The sequence below is a fragment of the Alnus glutinosa genome, chromosome 8 (genome assembly GCF_958979055.1).
Source record: "Alnus glutinosa chromosome 8, dhAlnGlut1.1, whole genome shotgun sequence".
Classification (NCBI taxonomy): domain Eukaryota; kingdom Viridiplantae; phylum Streptophyta; class Magnoliopsida; order Fagales; family Betulaceae; genus Alnus; species Alnus glutinosa.
The window spans coordinates 4,382,159-4,401,652 of record NC_084893.1 but is presented as its reverse complement, the minus strand read 5'-3'; the positions used below and the strand labels follow the sequence as shown (position 1 = coordinate 4,401,652).

The 19,494-nt window shown below is 37.8% G+C and overlaps 3 protein-coding genes across 3 annotated transcripts; 1 reads left to right on the top strand and 2 right to left on the bottom strand.

Moving 5' to 3' along the window:
* Positions 1 to 388: 388 nt before the first annotated feature.
* Positions 389 to 3,040, bottom strand: LOC133875761 (pentatricopeptide repeat-containing protein At1g74900, mitochondrial). Its single transcript, XM_062313996.1, has 2 exons — positions 976 to 3,040; positions 389 to 877 (listed from the first exon to the last, which is right to left on the bottom strand). The coding sequence occupies exon 1, from the start codon at positions 3,011 to 3,013 to the stop codon at positions 1,508 to 1,510; it is 1,506 nt and encodes a 501-aa protein (XP_062169980.1). The 5' UTR covers positions 3,014 to 3,040; the 3' UTR covers positions 389 to 877; positions 976 to 1,507.
* Positions 3,041 to 7,921: 4,881 nt separating this feature from the next.
* LOC133874842 (anaphase-promoting complex subunit 8) lies at positions 7,922 to 15,577 on the top strand. The gene is made up of 5 exons (XM_062312725.1): positions 7,922 to 8,173; positions 11,874 to 12,073; positions 12,644 to 12,950; positions 13,775 to 15,025; positions 15,154 to 15,577. The coding sequence occupies exons 2-5, from the start codon at positions 11,988 to 11,990 to the stop codon at positions 15,241 to 15,243; spliced, it is 1,734 nt and encodes a 577-aa protein (XP_062168709.1). The 5' UTR covers positions 7,922 to 8,173; positions 11,874 to 11,987; the 3' UTR covers positions 15,244 to 15,577.
* Positions 15,578 to 16,469: 892 nt separating this feature from the next.
* On the bottom strand, positions 16,470 to 19,240 carry LOC133874843 (uncharacterized). The gene is made up of 3 exons (XM_062312727.1): positions 19,077 to 19,240; positions 18,833 to 18,921; positions 16,470 to 16,770 (listed from the first exon to the last, which is right to left on the bottom strand). Exons 1-3 carry the CDS (start codon positions 19,113 to 19,115, stop codon positions 16,617 to 16,619), a joined length of 282 nt encoding a protein of 93 aa, XP_062168711.1. The 5' UTR covers positions 19,116 to 19,240; the 3' UTR covers positions 16,470 to 16,616.
* Positions 19,241 to 19,494: the final 254 nt, after the last annotated feature.

Here is a 19,494-nt window from a genome sequence, read left to right as displayed (position 1 = left end):
CGATGTCTCAAGAGGAATAGACCAAGTCAAAGGTAATGGTTCAAGTTTATAGACAAATTAAAGAACCACCAAGTTGATACTTGAAAGCAGTCTATCTTAAAGCTGCTGCTTGGAAAGCTTCTTGCATCTTCTTCCTTTGGGAGTCATAAAGAACTATGCTGGTGAAACAACATTCTCAATTTAAGTACCTACCAAAAATTCAACATCAATAGTAAGATCACAAAACCCAACTCCTTCCACCACCTTCAGTTATTGATGGTAGCAATTGGCAGGGCTCTTAATGCAACAAGTGAAGCAGCAGTGAATAAATCAGGCCTGCACGGTTACAGCAAAACAATTTAGCACAACACTAACAAACAGTGACAGGAATCACCGAATCAGAATGCCATACACCCATAAAAATCTTCAATTTTATTAGGTCCAACTCTCTAGTTGGCTCCATCAATTGATGGAAAATTTCTGCAAGGGAAGGTGAAAGGAGAGGCACCGGCCATGAACCTTTGATAAGACAGCAATGGCTATGCACCCTAAACCTATATCATATCACTGAATTCTGAGTAGTTGCTCAATATTCATTTCCCCTCAATCAAATATATACAACAGAACAAACAGTTGGACTGAAGCGAATGGTTGAGCATATATTATCATGTGAATTGGCAGTAATCATATTGCCAGAACGTGAGATAGCAGCCGGAAGGATGAAGCAAACCAACCTTGAAACTTATCAAATCCAGTAACCATAAACACCTCCTGTCCAGGAGCCCATCTCAATTGAAGAGTCTTCGGTCAATAATCTCGTACTCTTGACCATCTCGAACCACTTCATTATCCATGTTCCGGCTCATTTCTATGATCATCCTAATCATATCACCACAACCTGTAGTATACCATCATTTCAAGCCATCCTGTTACAGAGAATCTTTGGATATCAATTTCGAACAGACTGCTGAACAAGAAGAGTGAAGTAGCTCCTACCTACAGGAGTATCTGCCTTTTTTGGGGATCAGAAAGAGTAAATCTGGTGAGGAATGAGGTCCACGGTAATATGTCACCCTGCTTTAATGAGGAGTTTCCCCCAGCTGAGTTAGGATACTTCCCTAATGAAACAAATATGGCAGAATAGTAAGTTCAAGTCACCTCATTCATGTTCATCACCAGTCACATCTCTCCCAATTGCTCCCACAAACAATGGTAGTTGTTACCAGTAAAAGGCTGCAAGCATGTCTTCAAATTTCCAAGAACCTTATCCCATTTATAATCATCCTTGGCCACAGATTATATAACATAAGTCCTACTCTATGGACTGCCTGCAAAAGCAGGCACTGAAAGTCCCCAGTTTAGGTGCCAACTATAGATTTCTAATTCAATCACAGTTGTTTTGAGGGGCAAAGGAGCAGCACATCAAAGCCATTAGCGAAACAATATCAAGCAAGAACGGAAGCCCTTCAGACAAGGATTTGAGTGAAATTTACAAGATTCATGAACCAATTGAAATGCCAAAACTCTTTCACAATTTGAACTGACGAGGAAGGCGGCCACATCTAGTCTGCAATCTCAAAATCTCTTTTGCAAAACTTTGATTCCCCGTTAGCAAAAGCCCATCTAGAACCCGATTAAAAGTAAACTTCCGGGGAAGAAATCCCCTATCAACCATCTCAACCAACAACCTTCCGGCCACCAACAAATCATCCGATTTCTTCCTCACAAACATTGCGCTTATCAAAATATTATAAGTATCCAAATTGGGCAAGCAATTCCCACTAGCCATCTTTTCGAAAACACCCAACCCCTTTTCGATCTCTCCAGCATCACAAAAGTAACGGATCACAATAGTGTACGTCTGAACATTTGGCTCACACTCGTCATCATTCTTCATTCTTTCCAAAAACATCAAAGCCCTATCCATTTCACCGGCATGACACAATCCTCTAATAATCACGTTATAAGTTGTCCAATTAGGCGCATACCCCTTCCTCAACATCTCCTCAAAGACCATTATGGCATTCTCCACGCTATCCTTCTTACACAAAACCTGAATCAGAGCATTGTACGTAGCGACAGAAGGAAGCACACCCTCCTTGACCATCTCATCAAAAACCCTTCTAGCTCTCTCAATCTCACCCTCGCAACCAAACCCATGAACCAAGGTAGTATAAGTAACGACATCAATCCCACATTTCCTCCTCTTCATTTGCAAAAAGAATTCCCAAGCTTCCTTAATCTGACCAGCTCTAAAATACCCTTTAAGCATTGTATTGTAGGTCGTCAAACTCGGCTCGAATCCCCTCTCCACCATCTCCTTTAACACCTCCAATGCCATGGGCGTGCGCTTAACCAAACACCACCCATTTGCAATAATGTTATAACTAACACAATCAGCCTTAAACCTACCCTTTAGAGCCTTAAACAAATTATAAGCCATTTCGACGCGTTTCGACTTACAAAGAACATCAAGAATCGTATTGAACGAATTCAAGTCCTGAGCACAACCGTGTTCATGCATAGATAAGAACACCTTGACGGCTCTATCGGGTTTTCCAGCGGCGACAAACCTCTCGGCGACGATGGCGAAGGTTTTTGGGCATGGGCCGATACGGCGTGCGCGCATTCGGGCCACGAGGGCCCAGACGGCCTTGTAGTCGCGCATGCGGGCGGCGATGTCGATGGCAAGATCGAAGGAGTCGGAGGAGGAGAGGGCGTGGTGGCGGTCAACGGTTTTGAAGAAGTGGAGAGCTTTGGGTCCGTGGTTGGAGAGGCGCTTGAGGGTCCGGTTGACGAGGTCTGGGGTCCATTGGATGGTCGGGTCTTGAAGGGTTTGGGTTAGGGTTTGTGGGTCGGAGCTGATGATGAGCTTGGCTAAGGTGGCATCTTGTGGTGGTGGTGGTGGTGTGGTGGCGAGGGGGTGGAATTGGAGGAAGTAATGGGGCTTTGGAGGGTGAACTTGATCGTGAAAGGAGAACGCCGGAGGAGTTCTCCGGGAAATCAGGTTGTACGACATTTTGTGGGGTGTCATGCTTGGGGGAGTTGAAGCCTCCTCAAATTTAAAACACACTCATTTTTATAATTTTAAAAATAATGGCTATATTTGTTAATTTTCTTGTTTTGTGTTTTTAATTTTTAATTTTAAAATTAAAAATATTAACAAACAATCAAAAAAGCATAAAATACCCCATAATAGTTTTCACTTTTAAATCATATATCAAACCATCTTTTCAAAAAAAAAATTTATTTTTTTAAAAAAAAGCCCTAAAACACATTAACCCAAACAAAAAAAGTTTCCTCGAACCGGTCTATAAAAATGATATGTCTTTTGAGTATATAAAAATCACGTATTTTTTTAATAACGTGGACAAAGTTAAAATAAATTTTATTAAAAAATTATGGACATCTCACATGTTATTAAACAAATAAACATATTCATTTTTATAAATTATGTTGAAATAAATTATTCCTACCTAATTTGAATAAAATCTTTGTCCTTTCAGCTTGTTTTAGTATCTTCAAACATTAGAATCCATAGACTTAAGTAGGAACAATAATAAACATAGCCTATCTTGGACAATAATAAATTTGGCCTGGATAGAGTTTTTCTCCGAACGTTTCTTCAACCTAGTCTATAAAAATGTCATGTATCCATTTACATGTGAGAATCACATATTTTATTTATTTTTAATTGCAATGACAAACTTTGAAGAGCAAATGCATTTTTAATAAAATTTATTCCAATTTTGTCATTGTAATTAAAAAGAACAAGTACTTCTCACATGCAAAAAAACACATGATATTTTTATAAGTTGAGTTTGAGAAACTTATTCCAACCCGTTTGGAGGAAACTTTTGTCCATGGAACCCCCTCCCCCTTTGGATCATTTAACTAACCATAGCAAAACCTAAGAAAAAAAAAAAAAGAAAAAAAAAAAGGAAAACACGTGAAAATTGGGTCCAATTGAAAGGAAACAATTAGAATTGCGATCCATGTAATTTTTGAGGTATCACTCAATACAGTGTAGCATCAATGAATCTAATAATGACAAATAATATAACCAAAAAAAAAAAAAAATCACCAGCAACATTAAAATCGCTATATTATTATTCTTAATTAATATATTATATATAAGAGTAGACGATTAGCGATTAACGATTATTAATAATTAATAATTAATAATTACCTCACTTGTACATCCCTAGTTTTTTTTTTTTTAATTTTAGGAACACCCCTAGTCAATATGATTTGCAATTATACCAAATTTATCTATAGATATTAAAAGTATCTTAAAGATCCCAAAAGTAGACTATTTACTACAAAAGTAAATCCTTGCATGCGCATACCATTGACGATCCTATAAATGAAAAAGAGGTGGACTTTTCGACAATAAATCAAAACCAAACTAAATTAGTGCTGAAATAAATACAAAAAGTAGAAAATTGGTCAAACAAGTGATCTGGTCCTTTCAAATGGCCGCTCAATGCGGTTAAAAAAGCTAAAGGAGTACAGAGTAAGGAAATCCTATTTGTACTCCCACTTGAGAACAACAACAACCGCCTAAAGATAGCTAAAGCGGTAGAAGTACTGAAATAGTCAAAATGTGGAACTACATAAAAGAGATGTGTCTACACGAATCCAAATACAAGAGTCTCTCCTATAGGGAGACTAAACCCAAGCAACAAAATAAGATACAAACAAGAGAGCCCATTCTATAAGGACGGGCTGTAAAAGTGATGTTTTACAGCTTCCAATAAAGAGTTTACACATCATCTTACAAGACTAAATATAATAGATATGAGAACACCAAATCTTATAAAAATAAAAATAAAAAAATTCCAGTTTTTACTTCCTAAGATACCAAACGGCTCTAAAAAAACCACAACCTCCTCTCACCCCACGCTACTGTGCCGCCGGCACCCAAACTCACCACCATGTCACAACCAATAACACAAAACAATGGACAGTCCTTCGCACGGCCTAAAGAACGACCACCCAAACACTTACACACCCAACCGATAACCACCACACAAATCCATCCCGAAGGCCTTCAACAACAATGTCGCCTACGAAGAAGACCACAACAAACACCATTTTAATTTTGACTAATCCCACCCTGAGGCGTGACCATCATAGGGAGGTTGTACCCGTCGACCAAGCTGATAGCGAAGAAGTCGAACCCACCAGCGCCGTTGAGCATGAACTTGGCCAAGGTCGTTGGCAGCGCATCGCTATTCCCTAAGCACTCGATTTTTCCGGAGCCGCAATCACCTGTGACGCAAGAGAACTTGCCCATGAAGTCTTGGGAGCAGTGGGTTCGGCCCCAGATGCGACCGCCCCAGGATCGGAGGTCGGTGGGGTGATGGTCTTGGGCTCGCCCTTTTTGAGCGCAAAGCCGGTTGCGGACAGTGTCGGTACACCGGCGTTGCATGGAATGCCCGGCCATACTGTGTACTCGCTAAAACCCGACGGATTCAGGCGGTGTGGGAGAGATGCGCTGGGGATGGGAATGCTAACGAGATTGGTGGGGATCCGAAGTGGCACAAGGTGATGGGGTTCGTGGGCATTCAGATCGGGTTTGGATCCACGGGTCGCCGGTGCTCCCTGTGCCATACTTGGATGCCGTCCGATCGCCAAGGCCTTCAATGGTACCTATTCTGCTTTTCCTGCATTCACTGATAGCAACCCCATCCGAAAAGGAAGGAAGGAAGGAAGGAGCTGAAGAACGAATAAGAGGATACATAGAGAGAGAGAGAGAGAGAGAGAGAGAGGCAAGATGGGTGTTTAATTTGTTTCATAGGATCAGATGTTTTGATGTTTGTTGTATTTTTTTAAGTTTTTATGATTTGTTTAATTCTAATTGGTTGCTGTAAATTATGGGATTTACAGACCATCCTTATTAAAGGTATTATCTACAAATAAATAAACAACAAAAAAGCTCAAACATATACAACTCCAATGACCGGCGGAGTAGAGGACAATAAGCCATCCGATGCTAGCGTGTGAGATCCATGTGCCAACTATGGGTAACCTCCACTTGATGTGTGAGCGCCATGCGCATGTGCGTGGGAGGCGGAATGCGGCGTGGCTGGTGACATTAGGAAGCTAGTAATGACAGTGAAGTGGCGCGTGGGAGTCAGAGACCCTTTGAGGAATGTAGATCTAGCTATGGAAAAACTAGACATAAGAACTTGAAAAATAGCCACCAACACTGGGGAGAAGATAGTGAACGTTAAGGAGAGAGCCACCAACTCGGTGGAGAAACCAAGATACCAAGGTAACGGATTCGGGTGGGATAAGTCGTATATGACGATGGATAAACATAAAGGAAAGAGGGGCATAGGAAGGAAGAGCTGAGATCTTTCCCTCCTCTCTGAGCAGACAGTAAAAAGAGAAGAAGAAACTATGGGCAAAGAGAGAACAGAGAAAAAAAGCTATATATGAATCGTATTTTTTTTTTGGGAGTAGGAGTTACATACCTCCCTCAAATTATCAGTCTATTGTCATTGTGCCCCTCAAACTAATAATTGTGTAAAAGTCTTCCCTAAACTAAAAAAAAAATGAGAAAAACGAAAATCTAAGGGGTGGCCCAAACAACAAATTATATATATAAAAAAAAAATTTGAAAAATCTTTGTTTTTATTTTTTTCCTTATTATTTTTTTTAAAACAAATAATTTATTGTTTTGTTTTTATATAATTTTAAGATTTTTTATAATTTTATGAAGAATATTTTTGTCATCAGGGGATATTGACATTATTTAATAGTTTGAGGAAGGGGACGTTGACATAATTAGTAGTTTGAGAGACACGTTGACAATTTAATAATAATTTAAAAGAGTCATATGTACTTTTCACAAGATTATACTTTTAACATAAAATTATATATATATATATATATACAGTTGAGGGGTGACCTCCCTTCACCGGAAGCAACTATCCCCAAATGTCCGACGAAAGATCACCACATGGTGAGAAGCAACTTCCCCTCATAAGAGGTGGCCCTTTCCCCTTCCTTCCCATCTGAGGGATAATCCCTTTCACCATATGAGAGAGGTGGTCTACTGCATCTCAACAGATGAGGGGTCACCAGTTATTTTATGCATTATGACATGAATTCACTTATGAATCTAACCATTTTTATCAAAACGGCCTACAAACAATAACCATTTTGAATAACTTACCTTAAGGAGTTTTATTAGGCCATGTTTGTTTGTTTTTTAAATTTATTTATTTATTTTTTGAAAAGTACACATATTCCCTTCAAACTATCACTCAATTGTCAATGTTCCTTATCAAACTACCAAAAAAATGTCAATGTCCCCCATAAGACCAATAAAAAGACAAAAATTATCTTAAAATTTATTCAATAAAACAAAAATGTCCTTATAAATTCAGGAAAAAAAAACTAAACTAAAGCTAAAAGATAAAATATAAAAACTAAAAACTAAAAAAAAAAATGAAAAATTAAAACAAACGAAAAAATAACTGAAAATTATAAAAACAAACGAAAAAAACAGTTTTTATTCTTTTTTTTTTTTGTATAACTTTTTTGTTATTTTATTTATTTTTTTAATATTTTTTTCGTTTTTTATTTTAAATTTAATAATTTTATGAATGATATTTTTGTAATTAATGGGGACAAGGATATTTTTTGGTCTTTAGAAAATATAGACACAATTGATAATTTGAAAAAACATTGACAATGAGGTAATAATTTAAAGAAGTTATATATACTTTTCCTTTTTTTTTTTTTTTTTTTTTTCATCTCTTTCAAATTAAAGAGATTAACAAATAACCTAACCCATAAAACCCTCCTCAAAAAGTTATTTTTACATTTACTAGAGCATAACACTTTTTTTTTTTTTTTTTTCAAAAAAAAAAAAAAATACAAAATTATCCCCAAACCACATTGGGCCATTGGCACTGGCACAGTGGCATGGCTTTCATATCCTCCCTAAATTTGAATAGAACTCACCAGTCACCAGCACGGGCTTCCTATATCGAATCTAAATAACGTTAACCTACCGTCCCAATCCAAATTTTGTTTGGCGCTCAATCCGAACGTTCTCGCTCTCACGCGTCACGACGGCACCTCTCCTCCTCAATTCTTGAATCGGCGAGATTGTTTCATCGGAGCGTCTCTCCGCCTCCCACGTTCTCTTCGGCTTTCCTTTTTGGAAGACCCAAGGGTAAGCCTTTTTTTTTTTTTTTTTTTTTTTTTTTTTTTTTAAAAATTTATTTATTTATTTTTATTTTTAGCTTTAATGGGTATGTTTTGAGAGATTAAATCACTGGCTGTGAGTTTCAAAGCTGGTGTTGTCTTCTCCATCTTACATGTTTCGGTTACAATTGTGGGATTTTGAGTCTGTTTGGTTGCTCTGAAAATAGAGGAAAAGGAAAAAAAATCTCTGAGAAAACTTGTGGCAGACATATCTGTTCCCTTCTCCTAACCTTCACTTCCGCTTTTCCTTTCTCCTTTGCTTACAATGCCCTCCTGATCATTTCCATTTCATGTCTCTCCCCACCAAACGCTCAGCCACCAGCGACGTCACCACTACCTCCACCTCTTCTCCTCCTCCCTCCTCTCCTCACTTCCCCCCTATGAAAAAGGCCAAGTCCCAAGCCCTCGCTCTCGACTCCAAAGACGGCCTCCACCACCACCAAGGCAACACCGCCCACAGCAACAACGTCGTCGTTTTCGATCCCTCCTCCATGGCCCTAGAAGACGATTTGGCCCGGAAGAAGGCCCAGCCGCCCCAGCCCGCCAAGAAGCTCGTTATCAAGCTCCTCAAAGGTTTTCAATGCTGTTATATATGTGTCTTATGTATGCAATTGGATAGTTCTAGGGTTCGTGTCTGTAAAGATCTTTCTTTTTTAGCTGGAATTGTAGGGTTTGGCTTTAGTTTTTATGTGAAATTGAGCTGGGATTCTTGAATTTTATTTCAGGTTTGTGCAAAATTTTAGAGTGGGATTTAAGATTACTTTGGCTTTTGGATCTGGGTACTGATCCCAGAACCTTATTTGGATGGGATTGAGCTAATATTGGTGCTTGTGAGAAATCCATTCAATTTCAGTTATGCTGCTTAGCTGAATAGGGTTTCTATTCTTAGTTATTTGGGTGCATTTTTGCATTTTTCTGAGGAGTTAAGGGCTTCCAATTCATCTAGGGGTAGTATGCTTGGGTGACTGAATTTGATGGGTACTGCATTTTTGAATGCAATCTGCTGGGTTATTAACCAATTAGAAAAATAAGGTGTTGTTTTACGGTAATTCGAAGTGGGTATTGGTTTTAGGGACCCCATTTCCTTAATGGTTGGCATGTGAACAAATTTAAGGATTAAGTAGATGACTGTAGATTGATCATATTCATTTGCTGTTTATAAGCTTTCCTTAGTTCGATTTACACTATGTTTGGTAGAGGGGGTGGAGAGGGGAGAGGGGAAGGACGTGAGGGATGGAGAGGAGTGCGTTCTTACCTCCTGTTGTGTGTTTGAATAGGGGAGTGTGCCACTATAAGGGAAATAATTTAAAATCTTGTTGTGGCATCAACTTCCCCCTTCTTACCAAAAAATAAAAGAGGCTTCCTATACTCTCCCTCCAATTTTCCCACCTTTAGGTGGATATGGAACGGTGGAGCTGTAGGGATGTCTTTTTCCACACCTCTTCTCACTCCTATTGTACTCCTTACCGAAGAAGGATTTTGGGCTCTCTTTTCTCCTCTCCCTTCCCATCACTCTGCATTCTCGATAAAGTTCCTTGAGGCAAATGGTGTCAATGGTTCTTATCTTTGCAGGTACTATATTTTTACACAACCTTTGTACTTTAACTGCTTCTTACTGTCCACGTCTTGTAGCTACTTTGTGGGTTGATTCTTGGCTCTTCTTGCTTTAATCCCAGTGAAGCTCCTCCAATTTGATGAGATCTATTGTATATTAATTTGTTGATGTCGGGATACACTGTGGAAACCTTAATAGAGATGCCGTGTTGTAGCTAAATATAATGATAGTAAGTTGAGCAAAGAATTGAGTCTTATAATAGGGAGGTAAAATGTAGGAATTCTTTTAGTGTAATGATTCTCAAAGAGGTAGAAACACAAAGCCGACTTAAGAGGAAGCGTAACATATAGATGTGTGATGTTTTACATGCTCTAAATTAAGCAATAAATTTCTCATGAGAATAAGATCAGGACACTAAATTGTGCAGTAATCCTTATCATTTAATTAGAGTTATTCTTATAAAAATAATCGAAGTTCATATTCTAAAGTGGTGAATTTGGAAAGGCTGGATTTGGCATGTGCCCCCAAATTTAAAGCCTTTGCTTGGAAAGACTTCCATATAATGCAGAGTGAGTTCTCCTTGCACTTTGTAGACAAATTGAAAGAGCTAAACTTGAGGATTTGAAATAACAGTTTGGAGGTGTTATTTAAAAATCTATTTACTCTATAAATCCAGAACTGGTCCCTATTGGCAATTTCAGTAATGTAGAAGGGTTGGCTCGCATTTTGGGTTACTGGGTTTCATCCTTCCCTATGAAGCATCTAGGTCTTTCATTGGGAGCTCTTTTTAAGGCGAGATCTATTTGGGATGGCATTATTGAGAAGATAGAGCACCTTTTGACTAGTTGGAAAATGTTGTATTTGTCAAAGGTGATAGGGTTACTTTGATTAAGAGCACCTTATCTAATATGGCTACCTAATTCTTGTCTCTGGCGTTGCTTACCACATCGAGAAGTTGCAATAGGATTTTTTGTGGGGTGGTACTAGTGGGGAGTTCAAATATCACTTGGTGAATTGGTCTAAGGTTTGTTCTCCGATTTCTAAGGGAGGGTTAGGGGTGAGAAATCTACTTCCTTTAAACCAAGCTCTCGGAAAAATAGTTATGGCGTTATGCTTTTAAGATAGAGGCTTTGTGGAGGCCGGTTGTGGATTGTAAATTCGGTAGCTCGTGGGGTGGATGGTGTTCTGGTGAGGTTAATGAGTTGCATGGGGTTGGTTTATGGAAATTTATCAGAAAAGGTTGGGGGGACTTCTCTAGGTACACTAGACTTGTAGTGGGAGATGACTCAAAGGTTAGATTTTGGTATGATGTGTGGTGTGGAGAGCAAACCCTCAAGGTAGTGCTTTTGGAGATATTTTGTTTAGCTCATTCCAAAGATGCTACTGTGGCATAACATTTTTAGCTTACTACTGATATTCTTCAATGGAATATTGATTTTATCAAAGCGCCGCATGAAGGGGAGGTGGTTTTCTTCTCGATCATTTTATAATTTTTTTTTTCTCTTTTACTATTTTTCTTTCTGGGCTGTTTTTTTTTTCTCTTTTGAAGTCACTACCAAATTATTTCTTCCTGAGATAGTGATTCATCCTATAGCTCAAAAAAGAAAAAAAGACTCCCTATGCTTTGTACAATAGATTTGATCTGGGAACATATATTTGCGTAGGAATATTGGAGAATGACTTTAGAACTGAAAATATTGATTAACGTTTTTGAGGGGTTCATTCGCACTTCCCTCTTTCCACAAAAGGAGTTGTTGTTTTTTGTTTTTGTTTTTGTTTTTTTTAATTAGCAATTAAACAATAAAATACCACTACACTTTGAGGCAGAGGCTAGCACTGTGATTTTTCCTGTAAAATTGATCAATATTTGGTTTGTATGTCTTCTTAAACTTTGGGCTGTAGTTCGACTCTTTGGTTATGATTTGTGAAATGCTCATTTGACGGAAGATGCAGTGGTATGTGTTTTACTTTTGAGTGATAATCAGCTGCGAAGATTTCTTGAAAGCACGAACTACCTATAACACATACAGTTTGATCTTTATCCTAAGATACTTTTAGATCATTTTGATACAACTGCAAACTGTGGGACTAAATAAATAATTTTTCCTTTAAGAAACCTGGGTGCATACTGGTCAGTGCGAACCACCACATGGTGCGCACGTTAGAGGTGGCCACAGTTCAATTTTTATGAAGAAGAGTGCAGGCAATTAAGCCGAGAGAGAGATCGATGAGTTCGAAAGAGAGTTGCAGAAGTGAGCTCCGGACTGCGATTCATCAACTCAGTGATCGTGGCCTTTACTCAGCCTCCAAATGGTACTCATACTCCAAACCCTAAACCCCCAATTTCTGTCTTTGAACTTATTATTATTCAATGTTTGATAAGTGCTTTTATTGTTGCTTTTGGAAGTGAGATCTTTATGCATATTGAGCAAGCCTGAATCGTGGATCTGAAGCATTTTAATATGTCTTTGATTCATTTAAACTAATCTTCTCTTTTGGTTGAATTTCATGTTTGTGTCACTAATTAGTGTTAAATTTTCAATCTTGATGCTCCATTTGGTAATTGAGCAACTTGGGCAAAAGGAAAAGAAGTATTAGGGTTCAAAACCCTATAAGAGGCTCGAACTGAACTAAGTCAATTAAATCTGGGTCAAAATTGGTGTGAAAGTCTTGTTTTCAGAATTATATTACTACATTTTTATCTTCTTTATACATACATACATACATACATACACACACACACACACACACATATATATATATATATATATATATATATAATTTTTTTTTTTAATTTGTTTTTTTCCCCTTTTTGTTTTTCTTATCATCAGTATTTGATTATTTTCATTGCCAATGGATTTTGATTTGCCTTTGTATGTGCAGGGCAGCAGAACAGCTGGTGGGTATCGAGCAAGACCTGGCAAAGTTCACGCCTTCAAACACCAGATTCCAGCGCGGAAGCTCAAGCATTCGCCGGAGATTCCGCACGAATGAGATTATTTCAACACCGAATGCTGGTGTGTCGTATGTGTCGACTCCAGTGATGGAGGAGGACGAGGTGGTGGTTGGCGACTTTTACCTTCTGGCCAAGTCATACTTTGACTGCCGGGAGTACAGGAGGGCTGCTCATGTGCTTCGAGACCAAACTGGAAAGAAATCTGTCTTCTTGCGTTGCTATGCGCTTTATCTGGTTTGTTGCATTCTCTTCTAGCATTGTATAGTTCTTGTTGGTTGTTCTGTTTTAGTTCTCGATCTAATTAAATGATGGTGGGTTTTGATGCATTAGGAATAAGACTTGTTTTCCCCTGATGCTCTTTATTGACTGTGGGGTATAATTTATTTGAGATTCAATTGTGGTGAGTTTCAGGGAAGATTGGTTAATTCAGTATGATAGAAAAAAGAACACTTCTTTTTGAACATGGGTTAAAAAAAATCTTGTGTTTTTGGTGAAAGCATGTAGAGGAGAGTCTTTTGAGGTATTTAGTTATCATTACCAAAGTGGATAGTGATTGTTGCTACAATGAACTATGCAAGAATGGGACTCAGTTGCCAGAAAGAATCATGGTGTAATGAGGTTTTGTTCAGATAAGACTTGCTTTTGAAATCTAGGTATGCAATTCACCTAATTAAAAAATAGAGAAAAAAAAAAGCGAAATAAATGAAAGCCCCATTTACGTGTAGGATTAGAAGGTTGTGGCTTTTTCAGGATTTTATGTGGATCAATACATATGGTTTTTCACTATCAACAACAAAGACTGAAAGGACTTAGCGGCAAGTCATTAAGAATGTGTTAATTTCTAGTGCCATCCACATTGCAAGAAAACTGAAGAATTTAATGGTACTTGTGAGACAGAAAAGGGGTTGTACGTTTCTTTGTTGGCTTACTTTGATCCATATTTAATCTGGTATGACTGACATGATATCCATTAATTTATTAGAAAGGGTTATATGATCTCTGTTATTTTTCAGAAGTTCTATACATATAGATATCATTATTCTCATTGTTTCATGAAGGCTGGAGAAAAGCGGAAAGAAGAAGAAATGATAGAACTTGAGGGACCCTTAGGTAAGAGCGATGCCGTGAACCGTGAACTGGTCTCTTTGGAGCGCGAGTTATCAATGCTTCGCAAGAATGGCACAATTGATCCCTTCGGGTTGTACTTGTATGGTCTTGTGCTCAAAGAGAAAGGCAGCGAGACTCTTGCTCGTACAGTTCTTGTTGAGTCTGTGAATAGCTACCCTTGGAACTGGAATGCATGGTCAGAGCTGCAGTCTTTGTGCACTACAATCGACACCTTGAACAGCCTTAATCTCAATAACCATTGGATGAAGGACTTCTTTCTTGCAAGTGCTTATCAAGAACTTAGGATGCACAATGAATCTTTAGCAAAATATGAATGTCTACAGGGAACTTTTGGTTTTAGTAACTACATCCAGGCTCAGATTGCAAAAGCTAGGTACAGTTTAAGGGAATTTGAACAAGTTGAAGATATTTTTGAAGAACTTCTAAGAAATGATCCTTATCGAGTCGAAGACATGGATATGTATTCCAATGTGCTCTATTCAAAAGAGTGTTTTTCTGCCCTGAGTTTCCTTGCCCATAGGGTATTTTTGACTGATAAATACAGGCCTGAATCTTGTTGCATTATTGGGAACTATTACAGTTTAAAGGGGCAGCATGAGAAGTCAGTTGTGTATTTTAGGAGGGCGCTCAAACTGAACAAAAATTATTTATCTGCTTGGACACTTATGGGTCATGAGTTTGTTGAGATGAAAAATATTCCAGCTGCTGTTGATGCCTATCGACGGGCTGTAGATATAAATCAGTGTGATTATCGAGCATGGTATGGATTAGGACAAACTTATGAGATGATGGGCATGCCATACTATGCTCTCCATTACTTCCGAAAATCTGTATTCTTGCAGCCAACTGATTATCGGGTGTGGATTGCAATGGCTCAGTGTTATGAAACTGATCCGCTTCGCAAGCTTGAGGAGGCAGATAAGTGTTACAGAAGGGCAGTAAAATGCAATGACAGGGAAGCAATTGCGCTTCACCGACTAGCAAAGTTGCAGTGTGAGCTTGGGCGTCCTGACGAGGCAGCGTATTACTACAAGAAGGATTTGGAGAGGATGGAAGCTGAAGAGAGGGAAGGACCAAATATGGTAGAGGCCCTTCTTTATCTTGCTAAATACTACAAAGCCGAGAAGAGATTTGAGGATTCAGAGGCGTACTGCACCCGTCTTCTGGATTATACTGGTCCAGTGAGTTTTAATATTTTTTTCTCTCTTCTGTCTATGGTTCCCATAAAAATCAACCCATCTTAAATTTTTTATTGAATGCATAAAAAATTTGAGTCACTAATTTTGCACTTCATTGCCCATGATTACAGGAAAAGGAAACAGCAAAGAGTTTACTTCGAGGAATGAGAACAGCACAATCTAGTTTCCCTTCCATGGATGTCGAGCACTTTCCCCCTTGAATTTCTTGTTGCCACACAGACGTTGTATGCTTCTTCTTCTCCAAGTTTCTTCTGGCTTATGGAAATTAGTGAATGATAAAAAGGCTTGGGACAGATCAAACTACAAGCGTATCTTGATATCTTCAATGCTGCAGAACAAATTGATGCATTTTGAGATGTAATGTAATTAGTTATTTCCGAATGGGGATGGACGCTACCCCCACGGAATGTTTTTGTCGGTGAGGCTCCACTCATGAGTTCGAAGCTTTAAAATCATTTCCTCTGCATTTGGAGTTGGTGTGTGTGTTTTTATGAAGTTTTAAATTTATTAATGTCATATTAGGCGTAGAGATGATATGATGAATTTTCTAACTGCATAACTGTGCATTCTCACGCTTGCCCATTGTCGTCTTCTTTAGTTTTGGGTGATCCGGGTGGGGATTGGGGCAAGGTTTGAAGTGTTGCTTTGAAAGTCAGCCGATGAGACCCAGATTGATTATAAACGATGCAAATATTCGGGTCCATAGAGTTCGAATTTGTAGAGAGCCCATTTCAGGAGGGACAAAGATTTCTCAGTGTCTCAAACTCAGCCTATAAAAATGACGTGTTCTTTTAAATGTGAGAAGCGTATGAATCATTTCTTCAATTGTAATGACAAATTTGGAAGAATTTTTATTAAGAAAGTATATGAGAAGCACATATTATTTAAAGCATATGTTTTGAGTAATTGTGAATTTGTGAGAGCAAGCTTGGACACTTATGATAGCTATAATGCTTTCTCTAGAAGCTTTGTTCTATATATAAGCTGCTTCTGTGGCTTAATTTGCTTCACAATCATGCATCAAGCTCTTGGGTAACGGATGTGCTGCGTACATCAGTTTGTGTTGCTTCAATACCTTGATAAATTATGATAAATAAGACGGATTTAGTTCCTCAAATTGTCAATGAGTCATCTCATTTAGTGGTTGCACTCGTCCCCCCTAGATGGCGATCAATGCCTATTATGTCGAATACTGTCAGCAGCTACTTTCCAGATCTTTGGGCGTCTCCAACTCTACTCTTCTGCAAAAACCGCCCATCTTCATGAGCAATGAGAAATTTGGTTGGGGGAGGGATGGGGGAGAAATCCGGCACAATCCCAAAATGCTGAATGTTCTAACTAAGGCTAGACATATGAAAGAACTCAATATCTACCATTCCATTCAAAACAGGTTGAGAACAACATCCAACTTTTCAGGAGGACAAAATATAAAATCCAAGTGCATTTATTATCCACCTGCAGCCTGCAAGGCATAAGTTCAACAACATTAACTGGACACAAATTTCACACAGTTTCCAATCGCAACAACCAGTCTAGAGTTTACATCTCAGTTGCTTCTTTTTATTCAAGCATTTTAGTTTCGACTTGGGTCGGTGAAGAAGCTGTTGATGGATGGCATAATTTCTGGGGACTTGTTGCGGACAAATTTTCTCAGGAAATGCTCAGAATACTTCTCCCCCTCAGCAAAATTGTCCAGCACTCCCGCCGTCCTGTTCTCCTTGGTCACCCTGATTAAAAAAGAAAGAAAAAGTATACATCACATATGCAAGATAATTACCACTTACACGACAGTTCTTCACACAATTATCTTTATTAACTTAAAAATTCCGACAAGTGGCAGTTTAAAATGCTGACAAGTGTCCCTTTAATGTATCCATATAATGCTTATATAATATATAATATATAAGCATAAATCGAAATATATTAGAAATCTAATTCAAATAAGATTTCTTTAGTATCATAGTATTAATAGGTCAAGTGGAATTAATGTCCAAATCAGACTACTGTCAGTTTATCTTTTTTAGGTTCAGAAACATCATTACTTACAAACTTGGTAAATTATATGTAGCATTTTGATCCATCTAATAACTCAACACTTTCTTATTTGATTTGTAAATTATCTATTATTTTGTACACATGTGCTTTTGTGTGGATATTGATTATATTAATAATACAGGAAAAAAAAAAAACCTGCGCTATATTTAATAGAAGATCAAAACATTATAGTATAAGCCTTGAAACAAACTTAAGCATAACTAAATTAGTCATATTTAATTTTGGATTAAAATCACTAGTCACCTTGTTTCCCTACTAATCAGCACAAATTAAGCCGGGCTTTGCAATTATGGAAACCAGCAGCTCAATGTGACTAATAGAACTGAATTTAAGGCGGAGTGACAAAAATCTTGCGGCAAAATAAAGAATACCTAGAATATCATTCTTTGAATATGGCAAACAAATTGCCATAATTAAGATAATCATTTTATAATTACACCTTCCACCTTTTCTTTTATAAGTAAATCTTTGTACCTCCAACTAAAACAACACTTAGGTTGTGTTTGGTACGCGGAATGGCTATTCCATTAGAAAAATAAATATCTTTTATTAGGAACGGAAGAAGGTGAAATAGAATAACCTTGGTGTTAGGGGAGCCTCACGCTTTTAATGAGATTGGCTTATTACTTTAAAAAGAAAAAGAAAAAAAGAATAGCCTTGGTGTTAGAGTATATGTTAAGCATCTAACACTTGAAACAATCATTCTCATTGCCCATGAAGAAATGACTATTCCTTAAATTGAGGAATAGCTATTTCTCTCAACTAAGGTTATTTCATTTCACATTTTATTTTAGATAAAAACTTCTCATTTTCCTCACAGAATAGCCATTCCGTGCAACAAACGTAACCTTAGTTAAAATAATGATTCCAACATCAACCATACACTCAATGAGGTCTACTTCCAAAAGCTCAAAATTGGGTGCATAAATCCTTTATTGCTATCCTGCTATTCATTAAAATTGAGTGTTAAAGTCTTAATCAAATAATTAAATTTACCTCTTCCCATCCGCTTAAGCTTTTAGAAAAAGTGGTAATTAAACATGGTATTAGAATCAGAAGTTATGAGTTCAAATCTTGACTCCACAATTCACCCCCATTGCAGTTAAATATTTCATGTGTTGGGACTCACCTATTAAAAGTGAGTTTGAACTCACACGTAAAGGGGAGTGTTAAAGCATTGATTAAATGAGTAAATTTACCTCTTCCTATCAGCTTAAAATTTTAGAAAAAAGCGGTGATTTAACACCGAGGTCATTGAGTGTATTCTCGCTCATAATTATCAAATATCACGTCCCAAAAGCTTAAGCCTAAGATGTGGAAAATATATAGGTTCAAACTCAGAACCACCTCTTTTGACACCATGATAAATCAACAGTTACGCTGAAGCTAATTAGAAATGATGAATTATTTATCCATTATTCAAACACTCACCATCGCCTCGAATTATTTGTATAACTAATTTTCTTTGTTCCGCACAACCAAACCATCTATATCCTATCTATTTCTTCAATCAGTGTTTCCACTTGCTTCTCACAAGCTCAAGAACGCAAATATTCAGCGACTAATAGCAAGATTTTGTCGTTTAGTAACACAATTGCATATACACAACACAATAATCGAGTCCATAAAAAGAAACAAATAAGAGACAGATTAAGGTTAATTTATTAATAATCTCACACCTAAGATATAAAAGTGCATATATATATATATACACAGAGAGAGAGAGAGAGAGACCTGACTTCAGGGTTGATGCAGAGATTGCGGATCAGCTGAAACCCGCAGATCCCTACGGCAACTCCTACGGCCGCGAACAGAGGATAAACCTGCACGTATGCATACATACATAGATACATACACATAAGTGAAGAGGTTGATATCTAAAACTCTAATTATAGAAAGAAGAAATTAGTTCAAATCGAGTCACAGAAAATGTTCGGTCCAGCCGTTGAAGAAAGATCGAGGGCGGATATGAGCTCACCTCAGGCCTCAGCCATCGGCTCGCTGTGGATGAAGCCATTGGACGCACTGTACGAGAGGGATCGGAGAGCTTTGAAAGGCAAGTAGGAGATGAAGAGGAGGCGATTTTGTCAGAGTACTTGCCTTTAGTGGGAAATGATGGAACCCGATTGGTTGTGTTGGGGAGAGAAAGAGAACAACACGGCCCATGGTTTTTGTTTGACCAGTAACCGAATCAGCAGTGGACACGTATAGGAATCGTGTTTCTGTGACATTTTTGTATGGTATGAAGCCTGATTGGCGATTAAAAAAAAAAAAAAAAGCCTGATTGGCAAAGCTCTCTTTTTATTTTATTTTTCTAAAAAATAATAATATTTTCTTGTGACATAAATATAAAAATAATTTTAAGTGTTTTGTGTTATTTGTAAATGTCTTTGTTT